General features: G+C 36.9%; 1 protein-coding gene across 1 annotated transcript in view; it reads left to right on the top strand.

Moving 5' to 3' along the window:
• Positions 1-273: 273 nt before the first annotated feature.
• Positions 274-23,477, top strand: part of Pdcd4 (Programmed cell death 4) — a 64,233-nt gene continuing 41,029 nt past the window's right edge. The window contains exon 1 of the mRNA XM_089233721.1: positions 274-917. Within this exon, the coding sequence (XP_089089847.1) occupies positions 599-917 (319 nt within the window). The 5' untranslated portion in view covers positions 274-598. The remainder of the gene's footprint in view (positions 918-23,477) is intronic.

Raw genomic sequence — 23,477 nt, 5'->3', positions numbered from 1 at the left:
AATTTATCTCATGGCGCGGCTATTGTACGTTGGCGCGTGAGTCCATATCAACAAAAATGTTTGTTTACAGGATCCGTATTCGTTAGCCGAAGCAGAAAAATCACATAAAAAAAATATCTTCGTTATACGAAAAATTCGTAATCCGAGGTGTCATTGTATAGCCCTGTACTCGCACACGCATGCTTCAATATGTGTATAGTCCCTTCGGTGATGTTCCTCCCCTATCCCTCTCTGAGAAAGCAGACTGTGAGCAGCGCCATCTGTGAAGCCATCTGTGTGTTTCCACAAGCTTTTCTACTGAGAGTAAAGCCCAGAGGCCCTCCGTCGTTCGCTTGTGTCGTTTTATCACCAGAGATTGTTATTATTTTTTATTTTTGCTTTTTACGTGCTGTAAAAGTATAATCAAATCTTGTTTAATCACATATTTTGTCATCAATTTCAAGCATCATTTACCACAAATAATCGAGTAATTTGTTTCCAAATTTTGTTGTTTACACGCTGAGTTTTAAGAGAGGGGGAAAAGAGAAAAACGAGAGGAAAAAAAAAACAACCCCACAACAGTTTATTTACCAACTGTTTGTTTGGAGTCCGACCGACAATGGCTTCGGAAGTCGCAGTGTTGAATGGTGTTGGTTTTATCGCAGATGACGAATTCAGGTCTGAAAACATCGGTGGTTCACGGAACGGACAATCAATTGTTGCTGGAGACATTAATGGTTCCCTTTTGCAAGACTTGGCAGTCGAAAATAGAGTGAAACGTAAGGCGAAAAGGTTCTCCAAAATCTCCCATCTGGTCAATGGCTCTGGAAGCAGCGGCAGTAGCAGTATTACGACTGCCGGCAACAGTAACAGCGTCAGGTACACAAAAAATAGTAGGAGATCTCGAAATGGTTTTGGACGGGGACTGCCCAAAAAAGGTAATTAATTATTAATTGCGATTCTTATTATTCCAAATTCGTTGAAAAATCTTGAAATCGTGTCAGAATATTGGTCGACATATGTGGAGATGACTTTTTTTTTTTTATAACCTCATAAATGACAAAAAAAAAACCTAAAACAGTACATTAATTCTTTTTTCTATTTTTTTTTACTTTTGTGGTAATAATTATGTACTATTTCTGAAAATAAAGTTCTCCGTACATTAAGAATAACGTGCCTACGCCTACATATAGCGCTATTCGGGAACTATTCAGTATGTGGATTGAGAGACATACAGTGGTGTCTTCATGGCCCCCACAGGGATGGGGCTGACAGGGCACAGGACAATCACCGTCATATTTTGTTTTTTCACGTCGTGACAAGGGAACGCCGTGAGAAGTGACCATGAAAAGTCAGGCTTGGGGGGCCGTGCTCAAGGATGTGGGGGCCCCATGGGTATCTTAACGCAAGGGCTCATCCGAGCATGGCCTCCTGTTCTTCGGGGGGGGGGGCAGTGATAATGAGATCTGGTACTATGATTTTTGAGAGTATGTTAATTAGTAGGCTGGTATTTCCAGCGAGGTAGAAGGTGCCCCGGGATTTGAGATGTTCCTACTTAACGGGGCTAGGACCCGATGACGTAAAGGTGCCTTGGGCAAATCTAGCATGAGAGGCCCTTTCCCACTGGAGTGAATGGTGTTTGGTCAGTTAGCACAAACACATTTTTTTTCTTATCTTTGGGTTCCAAAATTTTAGGGCCTTGGGAAAACGCTCCTGTTGCCCAATCTCAGAACGGGGCTCTTAAAAATTCTGTTCTCATTATTTTTAACTTCAATGTTTCATTTATTTTTTTTATTAGCAATTTCATTTAGTGTTTTTCATTTACCTCTAAAGCAGTGCTTCTCAACCTGTGCTCCGCGGAGTCCCCAGGGGTCCGTGTGCCATTCCCAGGGGCACCGTGGCCGCTCCTTGAAAACAAAACAAATCAGTGAATTTCATAAAAAGAGGTACATATACGGGGCTCCGCTATAGAAATTTGATACCAAAAAAACTCCGCGAGTCAAGTTGAGAAGTGAATAAGCGAGTCAAATAAGTAGACATTTTTACAATTTTCATGAGTTGATAGAAGACCCTTGAAATGTTTGGGCCCCGAACTCTTTGAGGCTGCGCTAAGGACATGCGATGTTTGTAATTAGATTTTGAGGCTCAGCTGGTTGTGGGCGTTTCATTAATAGAGTCGTAATAGAAATTCTATGCTTTATGAAAATTAAGCATTCCTTTCAGTATGTCACCAATGCTGCCCATATGTTTCACCTGATGCACCCAATCACGATAATGATTTTATAATATCGATACATTTAGGGAAATAATTAAAAAAATAAGGTTCATGTGTTTGCGTGTAAATCTTTAGTTTCTGCGACCGATATCACACGGAGAACACATTTACAGATAGGCCATCTGGTTGACATATATTATGGGCTATTTCAGGGGTTCACAAACGTTTTCCACCACGGCGCCCCAGAACAGTTTAACGAAGGACCTCTTCGAAAACCGTTGTCAGGGGCGCCGCGCCCCTGACAGGTTGGCAACGCACAGTTTGGGAACCCCTGGTCTATTTGATACATCACCAGCAATGTCGGAAAGAGGAATATGAATTTTTTCTTGTTCAGCCAGTTTCAAGTATGAAAGTATAACATGGGTTTTAAGTTGATAACTTTATTAAATTATGGCCAAGAAGCGGTACCAAAAATCGAACTTTATACTCCGATCAATATAAAATTAATCTTTTATGACAGGAAATGACAAATCCTAGACGGCGGGTAGCAATGGCGACTATACAATTTGCATCGACGTCAAGATTTATATATATATATATATATATATATATATATATATATATATATATATATATATATATATATATATATATATATATATATGGTTATTAAACTGGAATCAGTACACGGTACATTATTTTGAACCTGTTTTTCTCGAAAAAAAGTTTTTCCAGTCAAACCAGGGCAACCTGGCACCTGCGATTTGTCAAGCCCTGCTGCAAATGGTGCTTTTATTTTGCACAAGTCACATTTTGGGCGAACATCAAAAAAGTTTTTAGAAAGTGGTTATCACACCACATTCGGTGCTAACCACATCTCTCAAAACCGGTTTTTGCGTTGTGGAATTTTGCAGGGTTCTGCTGGTGTGGATCCGTCTTTAGGTTTTACCCTAATTTCAAGGTTTGTTAAGCAACAATTACCTACACAGTCAACAGTTAGTGATCCTAATTCGCTTCGGCAGGTACAGGTATTATGCATTAAACCAATAGACACGAGTGTGTTTCGATTTACGAAATCGAAACTATAACCTCTTGTATATATTGCTGGTGCATGATTGATGCGAGAAAATAAATAACCGCCATGTCGACTGTTGAAATAATCTGCAATGCTCACTTCTCTTATTTTATGAAACACTATCTGATGTGTGATTCGTGTTTAATATCCCTAAAACTGGCTATTTGAAGAAATTTTTTAATACTTTTACTGTAGGAAGTTTGCTACTGTTTAACTAATTTCATATTGAGGAATCAATTTCGATTGCTTAATTACTTTTTCTTTTAACCAAAATATTAGAATTAAAGTTGTTGGTGTTTCGCAATTCAGCCTACTCGGAAAATTATGCAGCAGCGAACATTGAGAAATAAACCAAAATAATCCAACAAAAATGAAGTATATAAATAAAAAGTTTACAGCTACACAGTTTTTTGTCACGTTACATTACACAATACCATAACAATTAATGAAACCGATGTAAAATGAATCATTCCGGAAAATATTTCTGCATAATCTGTTCAAGGTACGTGTGTGATTCAACTTGATGATTCTCTGATGGCGACTGTCTTTATATAAGTTATATGTATTGACGAAATGAAATCGTTCTAATTATAAACGTGCTCTGAATTGAACTAGGCTGATGCTCTTCGCGGTTTTTTTATTTGTTGATGTAAATTTTTGGTTTTTTTTCCGCCAGAAGTATTTGAATTGTCAGGAAAAGAACGACACGCTGATGTTATGAAATTAGATAGTTTTTTTTTTGCTGAATATACTTAGCTATGAAAAGTGCGCGCGACGCGAGCACGAAATCCGATCGAAGCAAACATTTGTTTTGTTGCTCTCTCTGAGCCTCTTCCTACTACCGGTTTGACCTTGGCCTTGAATCTGCGACTGCGCCGCCAAACCCGAGTTTTGATACCGGGGCTCAACACCACGTTTGTTGCTATAAAGCTCAACATTTTCTATTCGAAACCTCGAATTTTAAGCTCCGTTTACATTGGAAATTGAAAAAGTCGCTGTTTAAAACCGAGGTTCAAGAATTTTTTAATCAGAACTTTAAGAAATTGGGTGGTGAGGGCTTCTCAACTTTTTTCATACAAATACCATAACAGACGAATCGCCGTACGAGGTGGCTGAAAAAAAGAAAAGATGCCCATAAGAAATATGTATGTCTAATACAACTAAAATACAGCAATCCAATATAAAAGCATATATCGCGAAAAAAAAAACTAATAACACTGGACAACAATTTTTGATTTGTTGTTTTTTTATAACATGACTGAAATAAGTTTTTTGAAGCTAATTTTGGGATGCTGGATTCAAATATGACTGTAAAAAATCTCCATCGCGTGCAGTTTTTTCTGTATCAATAATTGCCTGTTTTTGAAATACATATAAACAATGAAATATTTGCACATCTAGAAAATTGAGATTAAATTGTACAATATACATGGCAAATTGCAAACATTTATTGCAATAGTTATTTTATCATATTTATACATCGTTCTATATGAAATAAGAATTTTTTTTAATAATACACAGAAATAAATTTATATACATTTTTCCATAATTTTATAAAAAACTTTTTTTTTTCTTATGTATCCTGTTATACTCTATCTGTAAAAACAAGCAGTAATCTTCACTCATGATTGACGATTCCCACCTGCCTTTTGATACCGCTTCTCCATAGTTTGAATGCCTTGGTGAAAACTTTCTCCTTGTTCATCAAGCTATCAGGAAAAAAATCCAAATGGTAATGTAGGAAATATATTTTCAGACACATTTGACGTTTAAGATTTTATAAACAGCAATTCCTGAAGAAGCTGTTTTTAATTTTCCTCTTTGTGGTTCCCTATAAACCTTCACCACAAATGTGTTATAATAATTAACCATTTTCGGTACAAGGTAGTTTCGAGTTTTTTATTGAATACTGAAAAAATGGTAGAAATTTCTTTAACCCTTTGCTTACAAGCTATTGACAAGAAATTCGGATGATCTCTATTTGACGAATCGGCGATAAATATGGTAACCTAGTCCTAACCGCACGTTAGAAAAAAGAATATAAGGAGAAGGGGGAGGGGGCGACAAATGAAAGGATAACAATATAGTGAATAAATTGATAAGAGTACGTACGAAATAGATTTATCTTTTCACCATCACCCTACTTGTTCCCTTTCGCTTTTGTATGTATATAGTAGAAGGATACATTACATGTGGAAAAAAATCACTAATAGCAGTATAGAAATGAACGGAGATAAAAAAAAAAATGTTTTTCATAGGGTTACAACAAAGCTTCGCGATGATGAGAGAGGAAAGAAAAGAGAATTTGTTTTAATTTATACCATGGCGTTTGGACGCAATATTACGTCCTTGATCGTAAAGTGCTTAAAGGTATAATAGACAACCAAATATACAGGATTAATCCGACCTATTCTACCAAATGGAGGGAGTTATGAAACCCCACCAACCCTGTCCTATTAAAAAACCGTTTTCGAGTTATGGCGGACAATCGATTATGGAAGGAAAATGCATCAAGTCTGAAAAAACCAGAATTTGTGAAGTTTCTGAAAGACCTATACGCAAATCGAATTATCCTCAAAACCTACTAAAATTACTTTGACGAACGCAGATTTAAGTGATGTATTGCAAAGAAACGACTAAATTTCTCCTAAATTAGATGATCAATTTGATTTATTCTAGGCTCTTTCAAAAGCTGGTAGAATGGAAATTTTTTTGGCAAACTTTTTTTGGCTACAGTCGAACAACTGAGAAAAGGGCATATAAATGCCCTGACGAGCTCCGTGGGTGAAAGTGAGGTAAAGTTCACCGGTAAAAGTTATAGTTTTATCTCAAACTTACCAAGGCAATTGGTAAGTATGCATAATAACCGGCTATTATGTATAATAACCGATTTATCTGAGCAATATTAACTGAGATATTTGAATTCAAAATTTCTGAAAATCAGGGAAAAAATATATTAAGGGACAAGCTTGTTCTTTCTCTCCTTTTCAGTGATTTATAAATTCAAAAATATCTCGACTAATATTACACTTAGAAACATGCATTTTTTTGTGGGCTTAAGAGAGACGGCAACAATTTTCTAATTAAAAATTGAAAGACAGGAGGGTCTTATGAAAAATTATTTTTCTCGATACATATAAGGCCCTTAGTAAAATAAATGACACATCTAAAATGGCGACGTTATGCAAATACTTTTCTAATTAACAGTATGTTTCTGTAACCAATGGTTCACGAATTCTTCGATCGGAAACAGACACCCTGTATATGTTACTGCCAAAGCCCGAAGTTGGACAATTCGTGACGGGGCCGGCCATTTCGCGAACTGGCCAATTTCGTTAAATATTGACCCAGCGAATTGGCCGGTGATCCCTGGCCAAAGTCCGATAACGAAAGACATTATTCGGGATCAACTCAAGTTAGCGTATTTTTTCGTGATAATTATGTCCACGTTAGTTATGGTAACCCCTCAAATCGCAGTCACGATGCGGTAATCATCTTTAATCCAAAATTTGGCAGAAAAACTATATTTATTTATAAATACAGTTTACTGTATAATTATTTCTATGGTTTTTCTCTCAAATTTTACTTTTTTCTCTCGTGACATGCAGCTAATCCAATACTCCAATACAGATGCTATATATAGATATGCATCACACGTTGGCGATTAAAAAAATGGATTTATCACCTATCGGGTCATCTTACATCAGCACTTCGAGGTTTGGCCAGGAATGTTCGGCCACATCGCGAAATAGTCGGTCAAAGTCCGATTTTGTCTCATTTCTGAAATTCGAACTGGCCAAAACTCTTGCTAATTCGCGAATTGGTCACACTTTGTAACATAGATATACATATGGGTGCATAGCAAACGGGGGTATGGCATTTTACTGGCGAACCGTTGATCCTAGAGGTATACTTTCAATTTGAAAAGTGTCCAAATAACGTGTAGTACTCAGATATGTCGTTCATGTTTCAAGGGGTTGTATAGTTATTAAAATAAAAAATTAACTTTTTATACAGTCCCCGTTTGCCCCAAAACCCAATTAGAAAGTTATTGCCCCGCCTCTCTGACTACAAAAAAACTTCTATGTTTCCAAGTGCAATATTCACCAAGATATTCGAATTCGAAAAAAGGAGGAAAGATGTGAAAAACAGCTCTAAATGGGGAAAAACCGTTTTACCCGCATTTAACGCTGTTTTTTCCAAAATTTCCTCCGTTTTTCGAATTCGAATATCTCGGTGAATATTGCACTTACAAACATGGTATTTTTTTGTTGGCATCAGGAGAGACGAGCAACAACTTTCTAATTGAGTTTTGGGGCACACGAGGACTGTATAAAAAGTTAATTTTTTTATTTTAATTACTACACAACACCTTGCAACACGAATGACTTATCTGAGTACTACACGTTATTTGGAAACTTTTTCTAATTGGAAGTATACCTCTAGGATCAACGGTTCGCCAGTAAAATGTCATACCTTTGTTTGTTATACACCCTGTATATTATATATAATACAATATTAAACATATCGAAGATCAGAAATCAGTTGAAAACGTGCTTTCAGTGGAAATTAGTATTTTTTCGTTAATAAATTCAAAAATGCTGCTTGAATTTGTTTCTGTAAGATAAAAACTCGTTTAAAGGAGACCCCAGAATATATTTTTTAAATTACTTAAGCTTCTCTGTTTTATAGTCTAACATTGGGATTGTTTTGATTGTGTTGTGGCTATGGTGAGACTGCCAAAAACTTGTTTACGTTCTCGTTGAATATTGTTGTCTCCAAGGTCTTTAGACGTATTACAAATCCTAACGGAAGGAACTTTCTCATCGATTGAGTTTAAGAGTGAGGGGCCGTTCAAGTATTACGTCAGCAGATTTTTTATCCATGTTTGACCTCCTCCCTTTGTTAGCAAAAGTCAGCGAAACTGCGACCCCCTCCCCCTTGTCAACGAAATTTCGTCACCTCTGCCCCCCACCTTCACACGCGTATTTTGGGATCAGAGACGTGCGCGGAGGGTATAGGAGGGCTTCGTGACCCCAGACGATCAAAAATTTGTTTTTTTTTTATGCAAAAAATATTTTAAGAAAACTAAAATTTCGGAAGAGAATACCTTTATATACACTGGTGAAATAAATTAAGATAATTTGCATATTTTATCGAATTTAATGAAAAGAACTGAACTGAATGTAAAACCACTGCTTCTAGACGAAAATGCAAATCTTGTACGTCAAATACGTAAGCGTACACGTGTGTGTAGGCGGAGCCAGTAGAGAAACAGGCTTTATAAGCGCGCGTAAGTTAAGACGCATTTCGTTCGCTAGCACACCTCGGCGAATTTCTTGGTGTTATTTTGCAGCAATCGGTTAATTTCAAATTGTAACAGTAAAAATGAGTAACCACCAACGTTTAGATGATGGAATGAGGTGGCGAATTGTGGGGAGGCTAGAAGCAGGCCAATCTCAAGTCCAGATTTGTAGAGAGTTCAATTTAACGCCCAGCGTCGTGTGTAACTTATGGAAACAGTTCCAGGATACCGGATCCATCGAGAGAAAGCCTGGGCAAGGTCGTCCAAGAGCCATGACGGCCGGAGAAGATCGCCATTTGTCGATTATAGCGAGGCGTAACAGGAGTGCTACAGCTTCTCAGCTCTCTCGTGACTTGTATGCAGCCACAGGAACCCGTGTATCGAGGGTGACTGTTTCCAAAAGACTTCATGAGAGAGGGTTGTTTGCAAGAAGACCTGCTGTTTGCTTCCCGCTCACTTCTACAAACAGGAGAATCCGTTTATCATGGTGCAGAGAGCGTAGAGATTGGAGTATGGATCAATGGGCGACCGTTCTCTTCACTGATGAGTCCCGGTTCAGCCTAAGCACCGATTCTCGCCGTACGTTCAAATGGAGAGAACCAGGGACCCGCTACCTACCCTCCAATGTCCGCGAAATCGACCATTATGGCGGAGGAGGTTTAATGGTCTGGGCAGGCATCATGTTGGATGGCCGCACACCTCTCCATGTCTTTGAAAGAGGCACTGTGACTGGAGTGAGGTATAGGGATGAGGTCTTGGAGCCCCATGTTCGCCTTTTCAGGGGTGCAGTTGGCCCTGAGTTCATTTTCATGGACGATAACGCGAGCTCTTCTGCTCGACGATTTTCTAGAGAGTGAGGATATTCGCGCGCCGGATGGATTAGCCAGCCAGATCTCCAGACCTTAACCCTATAGAGCATGTCTGGGACTCGGCAATTGCAACTCGCAACCCCCTCCGGGAACCATCCAGGGAATGAAAACAGCGTTGCTGAACGAGTGGGACCAATTGCCACAGGAAATGATAAACTGCCTTATTTCAAGTATGAAATCACGCTGCGAGACCTGTATATCTGTAAGAGGTGACCATACCCCCTATTAACCAATTTTTTTGTTTATTCTGCAACCGCTGTTTCATACCTTCCGACTCCAACGAGTGTTACGCACGATCACGCGTGTGTATTACAGTTATTGAATGGTTATTTGTTTTGTATTGTATCAATGTATATCGACCAAGTCTGCAAATTCTCTCAATTTTTTACACCAGTGTATGTTGTTATAATCAATTTCTGTTGATTTCAATGGTATTTGAAGGCTAAGAACTCAAACTTTATTTTTAAGCAATTCATTCCGACCCACTCGCCCAAGCCATATATGCTAAATCCATGGTCCTCGGGCCAAATATGGCTTTTGGGGTTATTTACGTGGCCCACCACTTTAAACCATTTAGAAAACATTTACAGATCGCTTAAGTGACCCGTGGCACATTTTCAGATCACTCAAGTAGGCCCATGGCACATTCACAGATCACTTGAAGGATCCGCGAAACATATAGAGATCACTAAGTGGCTATGTTGAGGACTTATCAATAGGGAGAATGCTAATTCAGGCTCCCACAAAATAGGAAAAGGTTTTTCTCGTTTTTGGCACACCAAGTAAGATGCCATTAAGAATATTTCATATTTTTATAAAGGGTGGTTGATGACGTAAGCATCATTCAAACCTCCCCCCCCCCCCCGTCATCAAAAGTCAGCAAACCCGAAACCCCCTCCTCCCATCGATGCTGACGTAATACTTCAATGTTCCCTAAAGCCTTAATTTAAGCCGAGTGAAAGACCCCCCTTCCAACTTCACAATTTTAAATCGTTCAATTTATGCGAAGTTCATTTCTTTTGATGATTAATTAGTATAACATAACCTATGCCTTACGTAAAGAGAGAAAGCGTAATAACCAACGCTACTGTAATACTACGTTAATTTTCACGTGAAATGTATTTTTAGATACGCTGCAGGAATTTTATAAACAGCTTTATGTGCTTGTACGATGTCGCGATATCAGTACACGAGTACATATAAGACATACATAACATTCATAACGACCATAAATAATCAATACGTTGTGGGGAGGGAAATGCTATCATGACAGCGAAAAAGACTGGAAAAAATTGCTGTTCTTAAATTTTTTTACTGTAACTAAGACCAGACGTAGCCCAGGCTTTGTCCCATGAGGGATGTAAGCCCTTTACCTCAAGGGGTTGGACCACGCTGGAGAGAGCTGAGTTCGCCGGACCGGAAGGCCTGGATGCCAAGCCCCCGGCTCCCAGTCCTCAGTCCCAATGATAGGGTGCCCGGGCGTCACGGACTGGAGCCCCAATCTCCATCGTCCGGAGCAACTTGCAGCCCGCGAACCCCGAGGCTAGCCCAGGACGGGGCCCACAAACCCAGGCAGACGCCGAAGCCGCTCCCGGTCACCCCCCCCCCCCAGTGACCCGTGTCCGCCATTCCCCAGGGTGTTTTAGTTATCAATTCTCTATATTCTTCAATATATTTACAGGATTTACAATTAGTAAGCACCTCATGATACTTGTTACCGCTAGCGGCGCGACAGCTGCCTCTGTTGGGCGCGGTTTTGATGCAGTTTGTGGTGCTGCTACGCGGCACATGCCCTTTCGGGCGCAGTTTATTCAGCGCAAGTGTCTCTGTTGTGGCCAGCCCAGGTGCTGGGCCACTGCTGCTTCGGCTGTTTGGCTCTGGTGAGCCCTCGATATGACTGTGGTGGACAGCCCAGGTGTTGGGCCACTGCTGCTTCGGCTGTTTGGCTCTGGTGAGCCCTGGATGTGACTGAATTTTTTTTACTGGTTCGTTGTATGTTGCGTTAAAAAAAAAATCATCCATTAAATAAATACCTATGCCAATAACGTTTGAAAGTGTTTATTGTAAAGGAATTGAATTCTCTGTTCTGACAACTGAATAGTTTGAATTCGTAGTATAAATTTCTATTGTGTGATGCGGACATTTGCCGGTTTTACTATCTGCACAAGTCACCTTCACAGTGGAATGAATGCTTTTCTTATCTTTTTATGCTATAAAAGCTTTATTCAAAATTCCTCCGTCTTGATCCGCGTGATGAAAAGCGGACGTTTCTACCCGCTCAGCGACGGAGTCGACAATACAAGATTGTCGTCACGTTCTACTCCAGTGGTATTACGCTTCATTCACTTGGAACTAATTCTGTTTAAAGCATTATCTCTTGCGGACATCATTACGCATTTCTTTGAATCACTTGATTCCTATTTTTCATTCAACTTACATTTTCGTTTCCCTCTCATTTCATTGGTGACAACTGACTATGGGTTTACATCGCCCAATTGAAAATACTGTATCTATAAAACTTTCATTTGTTATGAACATTCTCTTAAAATACTACGCTACGTCTCGTGCGGAGAGAAAAGCTTCTTCTGAAACATTGGGAATAGTTAATCCTCTATGATCCGGTATATATTTTAATATACGTTGTAAACTAAATACATGGGGTTATAACACAAATTTTTTATTGGTACTTAAGAAAATATATGATTCAGTATCATTCCAGTTCAAAATACGGCTGTATGAGTACAATATTTATCCAGAGAGTTGATTCCTTGTGTCGGCGTCATTTTTGAGAGCTGTTGAAGTTCTACTTGTTCAGAGATTCATAAAATCGCTCAAAATTGAGAGAACTGAAAAAAAAAATTCAAGGTAACAACTACTCAACTTTGCTAATCAAGATTCTATGAGTTTATAGATAACAATAAAATAAAAGCAAATGGATGTTTTACCTTTAACCGTCCATTATAAATAATTAAAAAATCCACTCTAATAAAATCGCCGTGTTGATGTATTGTCGCTATTAAAAATATGCTAACAGCACTAATTTACATCCGTATTTGACAAAAAAATGCATCAATACGTTTTTATGGGGGTGAACCATAGAGCAGTGTTTCTCAGCTCGGCCGCATATTTCGCCAGTGCACCTTTATTTCGCTATTGTACGTTTTTTCCATACAACCAATTAGGGGTCATTCAAGTATTACGTCAGTATCGAGGGGAAGGGAGGGGGTTTAGGATTTGCTGACTTTTGATGACAAGGGGGGGGGGGTTCTGAAGGTTGCTTACGTCATCAACCACCCCTTTTTGAAGATATGAAATATTCTAAGCTGCTGGCGAAATTTTGCTGACGGGGGGGGGGTCAAAAATGGCTGAAAATCTGCTTACGTAATACTTGAATGGCCCCTTACGTTGCTTCATCCTTTACGGTTAATTCGCTTAATTCTACGATATCTTTTTCGTATCCGCCGAACAGCGGTACAAAAAAGGTATATAGATATTTTCACCGCTGATCCGCTAGACATTTCAAAAATGTGCAATCGTGCTATATTTTTTTCAATGCAATATAAATGATTCTTTGAAATAACAAATTGAAACAGCTAAAGGCGGATCACGATTTGAAATTTCTGAAAATGTGATAGAAAAGCATTGAAAATTTTACAAAACAAATTCTCCAATTTATCAATTCATTTTTGTAGCAAATCAACAAAAAATAAACAGAAAACGTATAGTATGAAAAAATATGTCATGCATGTGTTACTAATAGTAAACAGCTATAAAATATTTGTGAACATCTAATTGGAATATCAGAACTTCGGAAGATGATAAAAGGAGAATTGCATTTTTTTTAAAACATACTGTACTGTATTGTATCAGCAAAGAAAAATTAAAAGATATAAATAATTTTCGGATAAGCAGTGGAAAAAAAATTAACCTCAACGAGCTGGATTCGAACCTTGGATTTCAGGTTCACAGTCTGATACACTGCATCAAATCAGCTGATGGACTAATGCCTAAAACTACTTGCTACTAAGAGCATATACTTTTACTGAATGACCGTCATTCGCTACCATTAACCATGTAATTTTAATTTTTCCCTTACGCGATCTAAAATAAATCGTGTTTGTGTAGCATTTAGTGTGTTAATCCGTTAGAATACATTGCATTAATTGCATAAGGAAGTACAACATGCTGTACGATATTACGGTAGTGGGAATTGTCTTAAACCTAGAAGCGATGTGATTTTGGCTGAATAGGGCTCTTCACTGAAAAAATCTTACAATCGCGGAATATGTGGGAACTTGCGAAATTTGTTGCCGGGCCCTGGCATCAGTCAAACCGGACCGTGAGTGATTTATCGTTTCATTTTCCCCCATTTATTTCCTGTTAGTCGTGTTTATGACTTTCTTTTTTTTTCAAACCGAGAACACCTCAGGTCTATCGCCATTTATGGGCAATTTACTACCTAGTGAGTTGCCGGAAGTGTGAGGGTGTGTACCTAACAGTCTGAGTGCGTATCTAGTGTTTTCTGATTTTTTTTCAGTGCTGCCATCTATATTTCAGAAGTGAAGTGTAATGATTGAATATTTGTAGGCCTGTTGCTCTCTGTGTGGCGAGACTTTATAACGGGGAGATCGGCTCGCATTTGCACCTCGAAGTTGGGAACCACAGAAAAACCAACTTCAGCCGACCACCGCTGTGGTGACGGTGGGGCTCGAATCACTAGGAAGGCCTCCGCACTCAGCTTGTGACGTCAGTAAGTAGTCTATTTTCCCTCAGAATATTCGGGGGGAAAAAAATTCCCTGCTCGTGCCAGTATCAATGTTGTGTGTGCCCCCGAGTGGCATGGTGGTAAGATGCTCGTCTACCATCGTGAAGGTTGTTGTCAGGGTCCCGTGTTCGAACCCAAGGGAGGATATCGATAAGATATTTTTCCTAACGAACTCGAGGCGACCACCGATAGATAGCGCCTTCGCTTCCAGCCCATCTCACTAATGGCAGTAAATTGCAATATAGCGATATGGCCAGAGTTGGTGTTTGGTGAAGTAGTAGTATCAATGTTGTGAGGAAAAGAAATGATCGAGCTCAGAATTGGCGATTTCTGTGCCCCACATCCAATCACTATGCGGCTTTTGTGAGGCAATCAGGAAGATTCGACGCCAAATGAAGAAGAAACGAAATACGATGCTGTGTGGCAAACTTGCTAGGTAGTCTGAATGACGTTTATGGCAAACACTGCAGAGGCCTTCTATCTCTAGGAGGTGATGCTCGAATCCGGGTCCTCGCGATGCGAGTCCGTCACTATGACCACTCGACCACCACAGCGGCAATTACAAAGACTGATTTGTACACATATTTTATAGAGTGCTCATTACTCTACTTTGGAAAGTGACATTGAAAGTATAACTGATTATACATTGAGTGAAAGGATTTGGAGTTTTATTATGAATACGATTCCTCTTCTCTCTCTCTTAAAACGTGTTTATTTATTAGTATCTGATAAATAAACGCGTAGATGATATGGCTGTTTGTGATTGGGTGAAAACTAATCCGTGATATTTGGATCTATTATCAATATTAAACAGCCGGCTTAACAAATTTCGCAGTAAATGTTGCAAAGCTATAAAAAAAATTCACTTGTGATGTAACAGAACATCAATTTAAAAAAAAGCGATTAGAATGCTATACATATATTTTCTTGTATTTGTTTGATTTTTTTCATACATTACACACGCACTCTCTCACACCCACGAAACAGTTTCAATTTTAAAATATTTCTTCACAGTTATCCACAGAAACTTATTTTTTAGGCTATGTAGTTTGCTCATATGCTATAGACCGCTAAGAAAAATCCAATTCTGGTGTATTTGTTTCCTTCACACACACAGTTTAGTGTAATCAATTTTAATCAATACAGCTTCAACTGTGATGTTTGTAAAGAAATTTTAAATACTGTATTTGTCTGTGAATGTGTGTGGCGGTTCTAAAAAGCAATAGTCTTGATAAATGGATAAATATATACAAAGGATTCATATGCTATTCTTAAACATCAAGATTGGCCCAGTGTTTTTCAAAACATCATCATAGGTTGTTTGTATCAAGGACCGGATGCGTATCGTCTCGGAAGAAGAGCCTCTTATCATTGGCGCCATTTTGCGAAATTAGTTGAATCATTTAATAGCACACTTAAAAGTTCATTATTTCAGAAACGCCGTGTAATGATAATGTCATTCGACGCCTATTTCAGCATTCAGTTCAATTTTCTTTACTGAACGCGCTTCACTACAGTTTATTTACAAATGAATACGATGCGTATACATTTTGATTGATCTTCTCTTAATTTGAAAATTTGAAACGATGATAATTTACAAAGATAATATAATACGTATAGGTTTAAGAGATGGAAAGGTAAGGTAAAAACATATTGGCTGAAAAATTTGGGAAAAAACAAACTTTGATGACATAAAGCTGGAATTTCCAAGATATAACAGCTGCTTATTGTTGATGTTGTGAACATCTGCTTGGAGCGAGGCCCAGATATATCAAAAAGCTTTTGATCCGACTTGCTCATTTATATGCGTATTACTTATTCATCAAACAAAAGTCTGTTTTTGTTTTTAAAAAATCCGGCCATTTACTGTGCACTTCATGACAAATACGATTAAATGTGAAAATTCTCGAGTGATTCATTTTTTGTTTCGTACTCTGTATTTTTACCTTCTGCAAACAGGCAAGTTTAAAGGACGTGTTGTAGTAGAAGTTATAAAACTGAACAAAAAAGGAGAAAAAACCAATGTTGATCTTACTGTAATACTAGACCAATAAAATAAACTGCGAAAGACACAAATAAATTAAATTACATACACCACGTTTTTTCACACCTTTTTGAGCTTGCGGGCCATATTTGTTCATTTGAACATAATTGGTTTTAACTGGTGCAGAGAGAACTTTTTTTATGAACGTCGGTCAATATTCATAGTGTTTGTCGATTTCTACTTCGTTTACATTATGTATCTAACTTTACTCCCATGTTGTATTTTTATGTATTGCTGCTTTGCTGGCCGGATAAAATTCTCGAATAGGAAGTATTGGACCGCGGGACGGAGTTTGTGCATGCATAAGATCTGAAACTTTTCTTTTAATACTTATGGAATTGCTCTTGGTATATTCAAGCATAATTTTTTTTTCAATTTACTTTTTAAAAAAAAAAACCACTTGAATGTCAAAAAATTAATAATAATCCGTTCATTGGGATGAAAAATTATCTATTGATTAATAGTTAGTTCTGGATAACTCGATTCAACTCACTTATCTTGCTTATTTTAACGACGATATGATCTCGAATATAATTTGAAATTCGATGAATAATCAAAACGCATTTTTTTAATCAGCATTTTTTGGATAGAAAACAGGTTAATCAAAGTCAACACGTGTGGACTTTTTTTTGCTGTAGGGATAAGATATCCGGGTATAATTGATAACAGCGACGTTTTATCTTTACTACCGAAAAAAATATCGTGTCCTCACACTAGAACCAAAAAACGATTATAGGTCTTTTGTATTGCAGAAAAAAAATCAAAAATTCCCGTCCTAATGAAGCATTTCTGGTTGTTATTGACTTTTTTTAATGTTACTGTAAGCCATCTGCAAATTGTATAGTTAGCCCACTCAACTTTAAATGAAAAAGTTTGAGCTCGAATCCCGTGCTGCCAAGCTCCTGAGTATCTATACTACTCTGTGCCAGTGTCAGATTTCATGCTTGTGAGCACTTTATATAGGGTGTGCATAGTAAACAGGGCGTGCGAACATTGGATCCTAGAGGCATACTTCTAGTTCGAAAAGTGTCCAAATAACGTGTAGTATTCAGATAATGTTATTCATGTAGCAAGGGAGTGTACAGCTATTAAAATAAAAAAATTAACTTTTTATACCGTCCCCGTGTGCCAAAAAACCCAATTAGAAAGTTGTCTCTTCTGATGCCAACTAAAAAAATTACGTGTTTCTAAGTGCAGAAAGAAATGCACTGATATATTCGAATTCCAAAAATGGAGAAAAGTTGGTAAAAAAACAGCATTAAATGCTGGTAAAACGGTTTTTCATTCTTTCTTCCATTTTTGGAATTCGAATATCTCAGTGCACTTAGAAACGTGGAATTTTATTAGTTGGCATCAGGAGAGACAGGGCAAAAACTTTCTAATTGGGTTTTTAGGCACACGGGGACTGTATAAAAAGTTAATTTCTTTATTTTAATAACTATACAACCCCTTGCAACATGAATGACATCTGAGTACTACATGTTATTTTGACACTTTTTCTAATTGGAAGTATGCCTCTAGGACCAACGGTTTGCCAGTCAAATGTCATATGCCCTGTTACTTATGCACCCGGTATATACATGTACAACCAACTTCCCACGATTAAACACCGTGTACAAAGTGCATCCAAGGATTAAAATCATCATGAATTGTTTCGTGCATTCGTTTGTTAACACTAAGTTTACCGGGCGTCATTTTGACCCATTTCGATACGATAAGAAGTAGGTATATAAGAAATGTCGGTAAACTTAGTGTTAAACGTTCTGTGAGGGTGCTCTTTTGATGATGAGTAAAGGCAGTGTGCTTGGGACTAGAAAAATGTTAAAACAATGCATTAGGTCAGAGGTTTTCAGAGTGGGCAATATTGCCCCATGCGAACGCGATAGAATGGTCCGGGGGCTTTAGAAATGAAATAAAATCATATAGATTGGCTTGAGTTAGAGGGCGATGACAAAAAAAAAAATTCTGAACGAGGGCGATAGAACAAGAAGTTTGGGAAACTGATCTAATACATGGATTTACGACTGGGGTTCCCTAGGGTTCCGTGAGAGCTTTTCGGGGTTCCGCGGATTCCAACGTTACAGAACCCTCAAAAATATCGAAATCCGAAGAGCTTTCAAAGGAAAAAAACTTTCTTGTTACTTCTCTTGTTCTAAAACTTTCTCGTAAAGTTTTTCTTTGTTTTGAATTTTCACGCGGAATAGTGTGATTAGAATTTTTTTACTCTGTGTCACTTCGTTTTATTGGTTTGTGAAATTTTTTGGGTTTTTTTTATCCTCTTCGCTCCGGAGGTATGTTTATCTCATTTCTAACGGGTTTTAATGATTCTTTTTTCAAGTCAAGACCTGGGGTAAACATATGGAGGGTTGAGAAACCAAATGGTGTAAGAGTTCAGATTTGGTTGATGTGTACTTAGACACATAAAATAACTAAGAATTTTGATACTTAGAAATGAAGTGGTGCAAGTTCAAGCTGATAAAATAGCCTACACATGGCAACAATATAATTTTCCTGACTCGATATATATATATAATTGATAGTAATTTCAAATGCAAATTTATTTATCTTTGAAAAAAAAATTCAAAGTGACTTAAACCACTTGAATTCACAGCCTCCCCCCCCCCCATGTGTAACTTAAATGAGTAACGATATAGATTTAAATTAATTTTTAAAAAAAAATTGTTTTCTTTTTAAATAGCATTTGCACATCGTGGTTACAATAAATACCAATCAATCAAAAAAAATTTTTAATAGTCAGTTCTGACTCTGGTGTGAACAGGATAATTGAATTTTGAATAATAGATAATTGAATATTGAATTTTTTAACCAGATTTTAACACTGTTTCCATTTCCGTGTGACGGATAAGACAAATTTTCTTTTCCGCTTTATTTGGAAATAAGTAGTGAGATAAAGTAGTGGAAAAGATGACACTTTTGGGTATAGAACCGAAGAACTTACATAAACTTTGAGATACCCTGTACATCTTGTTTTCTGTTTTTTTTTTTTTTCAAAGAAATGTTCAAATTTGTTTGGGTTTCTCGAAACAACCCCATAACCAGTGAGTTCCGCGAGAGCTTGCACGTTGGAAATCTCTGATCTAATGAACTTTTCTACTGATAGGAAATTTTACAAAAGTTTATAATCCAGGTAAAATCTCCCGTTTTCAAGTAATACTGTATGAACTATTATGAATTGACTCATAATTTTCTTCATGCATGAATTTTATGTACAGTGAAGGGAATTTTATTCGTACATTTTACAGATTATACTATGTTAAAAGTTTTATAAAGTTCACAATAATGCATTTACTGAAAAAATTCATTTCATGATTTAAAACTCAACTGAATTTCCGTTTATTTCAATAAATTCATATATAAATATTATTATTGGGAAAAAAATCTTACACGTATTTTAGGTTGATTTCGCACCAGTACCTATAATTACAATGCAAGCCATATTTGGTGTTATGTATTGTAGAAATTCTTAAATTCAAACTCATTCATTATTAATTATTATTTTCATTCCATATCATAGCTTAAGCGCTTTAATTTGTAAAAGTCTTAATAAAGCAAAGAAGAAATATATTAATGATAGAGAAAACTATTTTGATCCGAAATTCTCCCGATTGTATCAAAAATTAGTTCACTATTTTTACAACATTTTTCATAGGAATCTTAACGGAATATTTCCGAATTTTTCAGTCGCTTTATAGACTTCAATTTTTCAACAATGATATTTTCTTAGATTTTATGCCGAGTCATTATCTCTTGCATAGTTAATTAGGTCTTTTAGACCATTTATCTTACAATGAAAGAAACCAGCTGAAAGTGACATTTTTTCCTACACTTTCATTTTTACTGCCAGTTTTGGAACTAATTATTCCATAATCGGAACAATTTAATATATCAAGCTCGTTACTTTTTGAATGCCCTGATATTCTAAATTAAAATAATTTTTGAACTTGTTTTATTCCAGTGAGTCCGAAATTCTAGGTTCCTCATGGATACCGACGCTAATGTTTGAAGTTAGAATCTGTCTAGTCAGTCACTCTTCTTGACTTATTTCACATTTTTTATCCTTAGGAAAATAACGATAGAATTGCAGAATGTTGGGATGTTTAAAAAAAAGAGAAAATAATAGAGAAAAGATCAAAATGTGTTAACGCTTGTTTCGCATTTATTGAGCTAGGTAGGCTTTGTTCTTATTTTCATATCGTGCCTTTTGAACAATTTGGGTGAATATCAAAAATGTAATGAAAGGAAATAATAGCCGTACATAAAACAGCTTAACCCAGTTGTGGTCAAAATTAGAATAAAATGTCCGAATTCAAATGGAGAAATAGATAATGTCGACTATTCTTAAAAATATTACGGCACGCTAATTTTTGATGCTTCAAAAATTTTCGTTTGGATTTTGATTACCTGCTGGGTAAGGAGTCGTTCAAATATTACGTAAGCAAATTTTTACCATTTTTGACCCCCTCTCTTTTACAAAGTAGTCATGAAATTCTTGTAATTTTGGGTATTCAGGAGAGTTTTCCTAGATGGATAGCCACACGTCATCTACATCTTATAATGGTAGACGTGCTGATGCTGCACACATGTAATCTTACTTCATCATTGCTCTTGTAATCATTTACCATCCCTAAGGACTGTACTTGCCACCATAGACATTGGTTGAAATAGAAATTGCATCTGAAAATGTTGGTTAATGGGAATAGTCTTTCTAGAGCCTTTATTGATGCAATTTCGAAATCTACAGTTACTGACTGAGGAATCCACCCAACTTCTTTTAAAACAGTAAATAGCTTTGCATGTATAAGTATCCTCAGTTTTTTTCTCAAGCAAAGCAAAAACCATGGGCACAATTGTAACTTCTTCATTATTCTTACTTATTGTCTGCATGAATCGTATACAACTGATAAAACTGCTTACCACAACTTTTAAAAGTTCCATCTGTGCGAAAAAGTTCTTGAAGTTTTGAAGGCCATTTTGTCTTTTGTAAAGCGAATACTAGCATTCTCTCAGCTTCACTGTCAATCAACAAAAAATTCTTTCAATCTTCCATTACAAGCATGAAATGTTTCAGATCTGTGGATGTTCATCTTCAGTTTAGTGTAGAAGTTTTTGATTTTTGAATTAAATTATCGGGGTGCTCTGAACAGTGGGGCCGTGGCTCATCCAAGGCAATGAAAAATTTAAAATATTCAAATGTTTTTGCAAAAAATAAATACAAATATCAAAGGAAAAAAATGCCTTTATACGCTATTTTATCCTATTTTCTCGAAATTTCTCTGGAAGAAATTCCTTGTGCTTCCCCAAAAAAAACCCCTTCAAAGGTCGATCCTGCGTACTCTTCTGGCTGGCTCAGAGCGAAAAAAAAAGTGTTAATTTCCACTTAGTCAAAGTATTATTTTAAAAATTTTAGAATCGATTTCTCCATTGAGGAAAATGACCGACATTTTTGTGTACACTATTGTTCCTTGTAGCAAGTTTTGTTTTATTGAAGAATTTCATGTAGCTCACTGCCAAGAAAAAAAAGGTCGCAAGATATTTTACTGCACCTACTGTGTAAGTAGGAAGCGTTGTGATTTGGGTTTTTTTCTATTGTCTGATCTAGGGTAAGAAATGAAGTGAATTTTTTTTAGCATATATACAATAATGTTGTATTCACCCATTAAAGGTTGTTTCATATATTTGTTTCAAATTATGAGAAATTAGTTGAAAAAAAACATGCGTCATAATTCGGACACTTGGATTGTCATTCACCAAGTAAATCCAATCAAACTAAAGTTGAGATACGAGTTGAGTTGGAATGGGAAAAAATGAACAAAAAACATAATTTCAATCATATATGCATGAAAGATGATTTCAGTGGCACAATTTCATGTGGATAAAACCAGCACCATCTAAAACGGGGTTTCTGCGCGAAGCTTGTGACGTCACTGAAGAAGGTCATCACACTTAGAGCCCCCTTTATACAGTATATGAAGGCGTCTTAATCTCACCTATAGTAGCTATTGGATATAACAGGCCGACGCAGGCGCCATCTTAACCTTTTTTGTAGTATATATAATTGCTGTAGGTGAGATGACCTTTTTTAGTAATGTCACGAGCTTCGCGCGGAGGCCTTCTGCTATAGATGGTGTTGATACAGCCCCCTTATAACTTCAGTCAATTTATGGTAGAGTAGAAAAACAGAAAAAGAAAGACGAGAAGGGGGCCTTTGTTTTCGCAAGTGCGGAAATGGACTATTGTAGAACAGTATTGAACACTGTTTTTGTTGATGATTTTGAAATGACAGAAATGAACATGATGTGAATTCTGTTTCAGTATATTCATAAAAAAATTTAATTAAAAAAAAATATATTATTAGGTTTAAACTTTCAGAAGAGAAAAGGAGAAATTAATTGGCTAGATAACTGGCTAAACGTAATCTTGCTTAAATTCCAATTGAGTCTATTAAAAGTTTAGCAAATTTTAAAGCATTGTTTTTAGATGTTTTTATGCAATGTTGTGAAACGCAGTTTTAATCGTGCGACAGTCACTAGCTCGCATTTAAGAAAAGAAAAATCCAGGGTTGTTTATGCAAATGAGGCCAGTAGGACGAATTTTACTTGTTCAAATCACTTATTCATGACTGAATATCACTGCATACAACTTAGATACATGAGATTTTTTTATTTACATGTGATAAAACTAATATATTATCCTCTGATTTGTGTGCTGATGTTTCAGGCTAGTCTCAAATGTGCAATAAATGTATTTAATTCAGTACATCGGTTTTGTTTTATCACTGCCATTGAAAATTACTCTTAGAATTAACCAAGCTAAAATTTCAGTAGAAGTTGATGTAGGTTTGAAAAAGGATGCCTTGTAAAACGCTTCCGCCTTACAGCAAATAGTTTAACACGTAGGGTGCTGCGTCGGTCACCGGTGCTCGACAATGAAATGCAGTATTTCGACATTCCGGAGCTATTTTCCCTGACCGGGATTTTTACGGGCTCCTTTCTAAAGAATTTAGAGAAAAAAAAAAAACAACGCGAACCCCACATTACCGGCCCTACGGCTAGAACCTTGCTGGCCTCCTCCATGTGGGGAGCTATGTTAAAATGATATTATAAAGGGGGGAGCTACTTGTGTATTTTTTCTACACTTTATCTTTACTATAACACTGGTACAGAAGAGAGGAGAAAAATTTCTTTCCCCTCATGTCACTATTGAT

The sequence above is a fragment of the Pholcus phalangioides genome, unplaced genomic scaffold, assembly GCF_987345545.1.
Source record: "Pholcus phalangioides strain wild (caught in Gottingen) unplaced genomic scaffold, Ppha-v1.0 ptg000007l_1, whole genome shotgun sequence".
In the NCBI taxonomy this organism is placed as follows: Eukaryota; Metazoa; Arthropoda; class Arachnida; order Araneae; family Pholcidae; genus Pholcus; species Pholcus phalangioides.
This window is presented reverse-complemented; position numbering and strand designations above follow the sequence as displayed.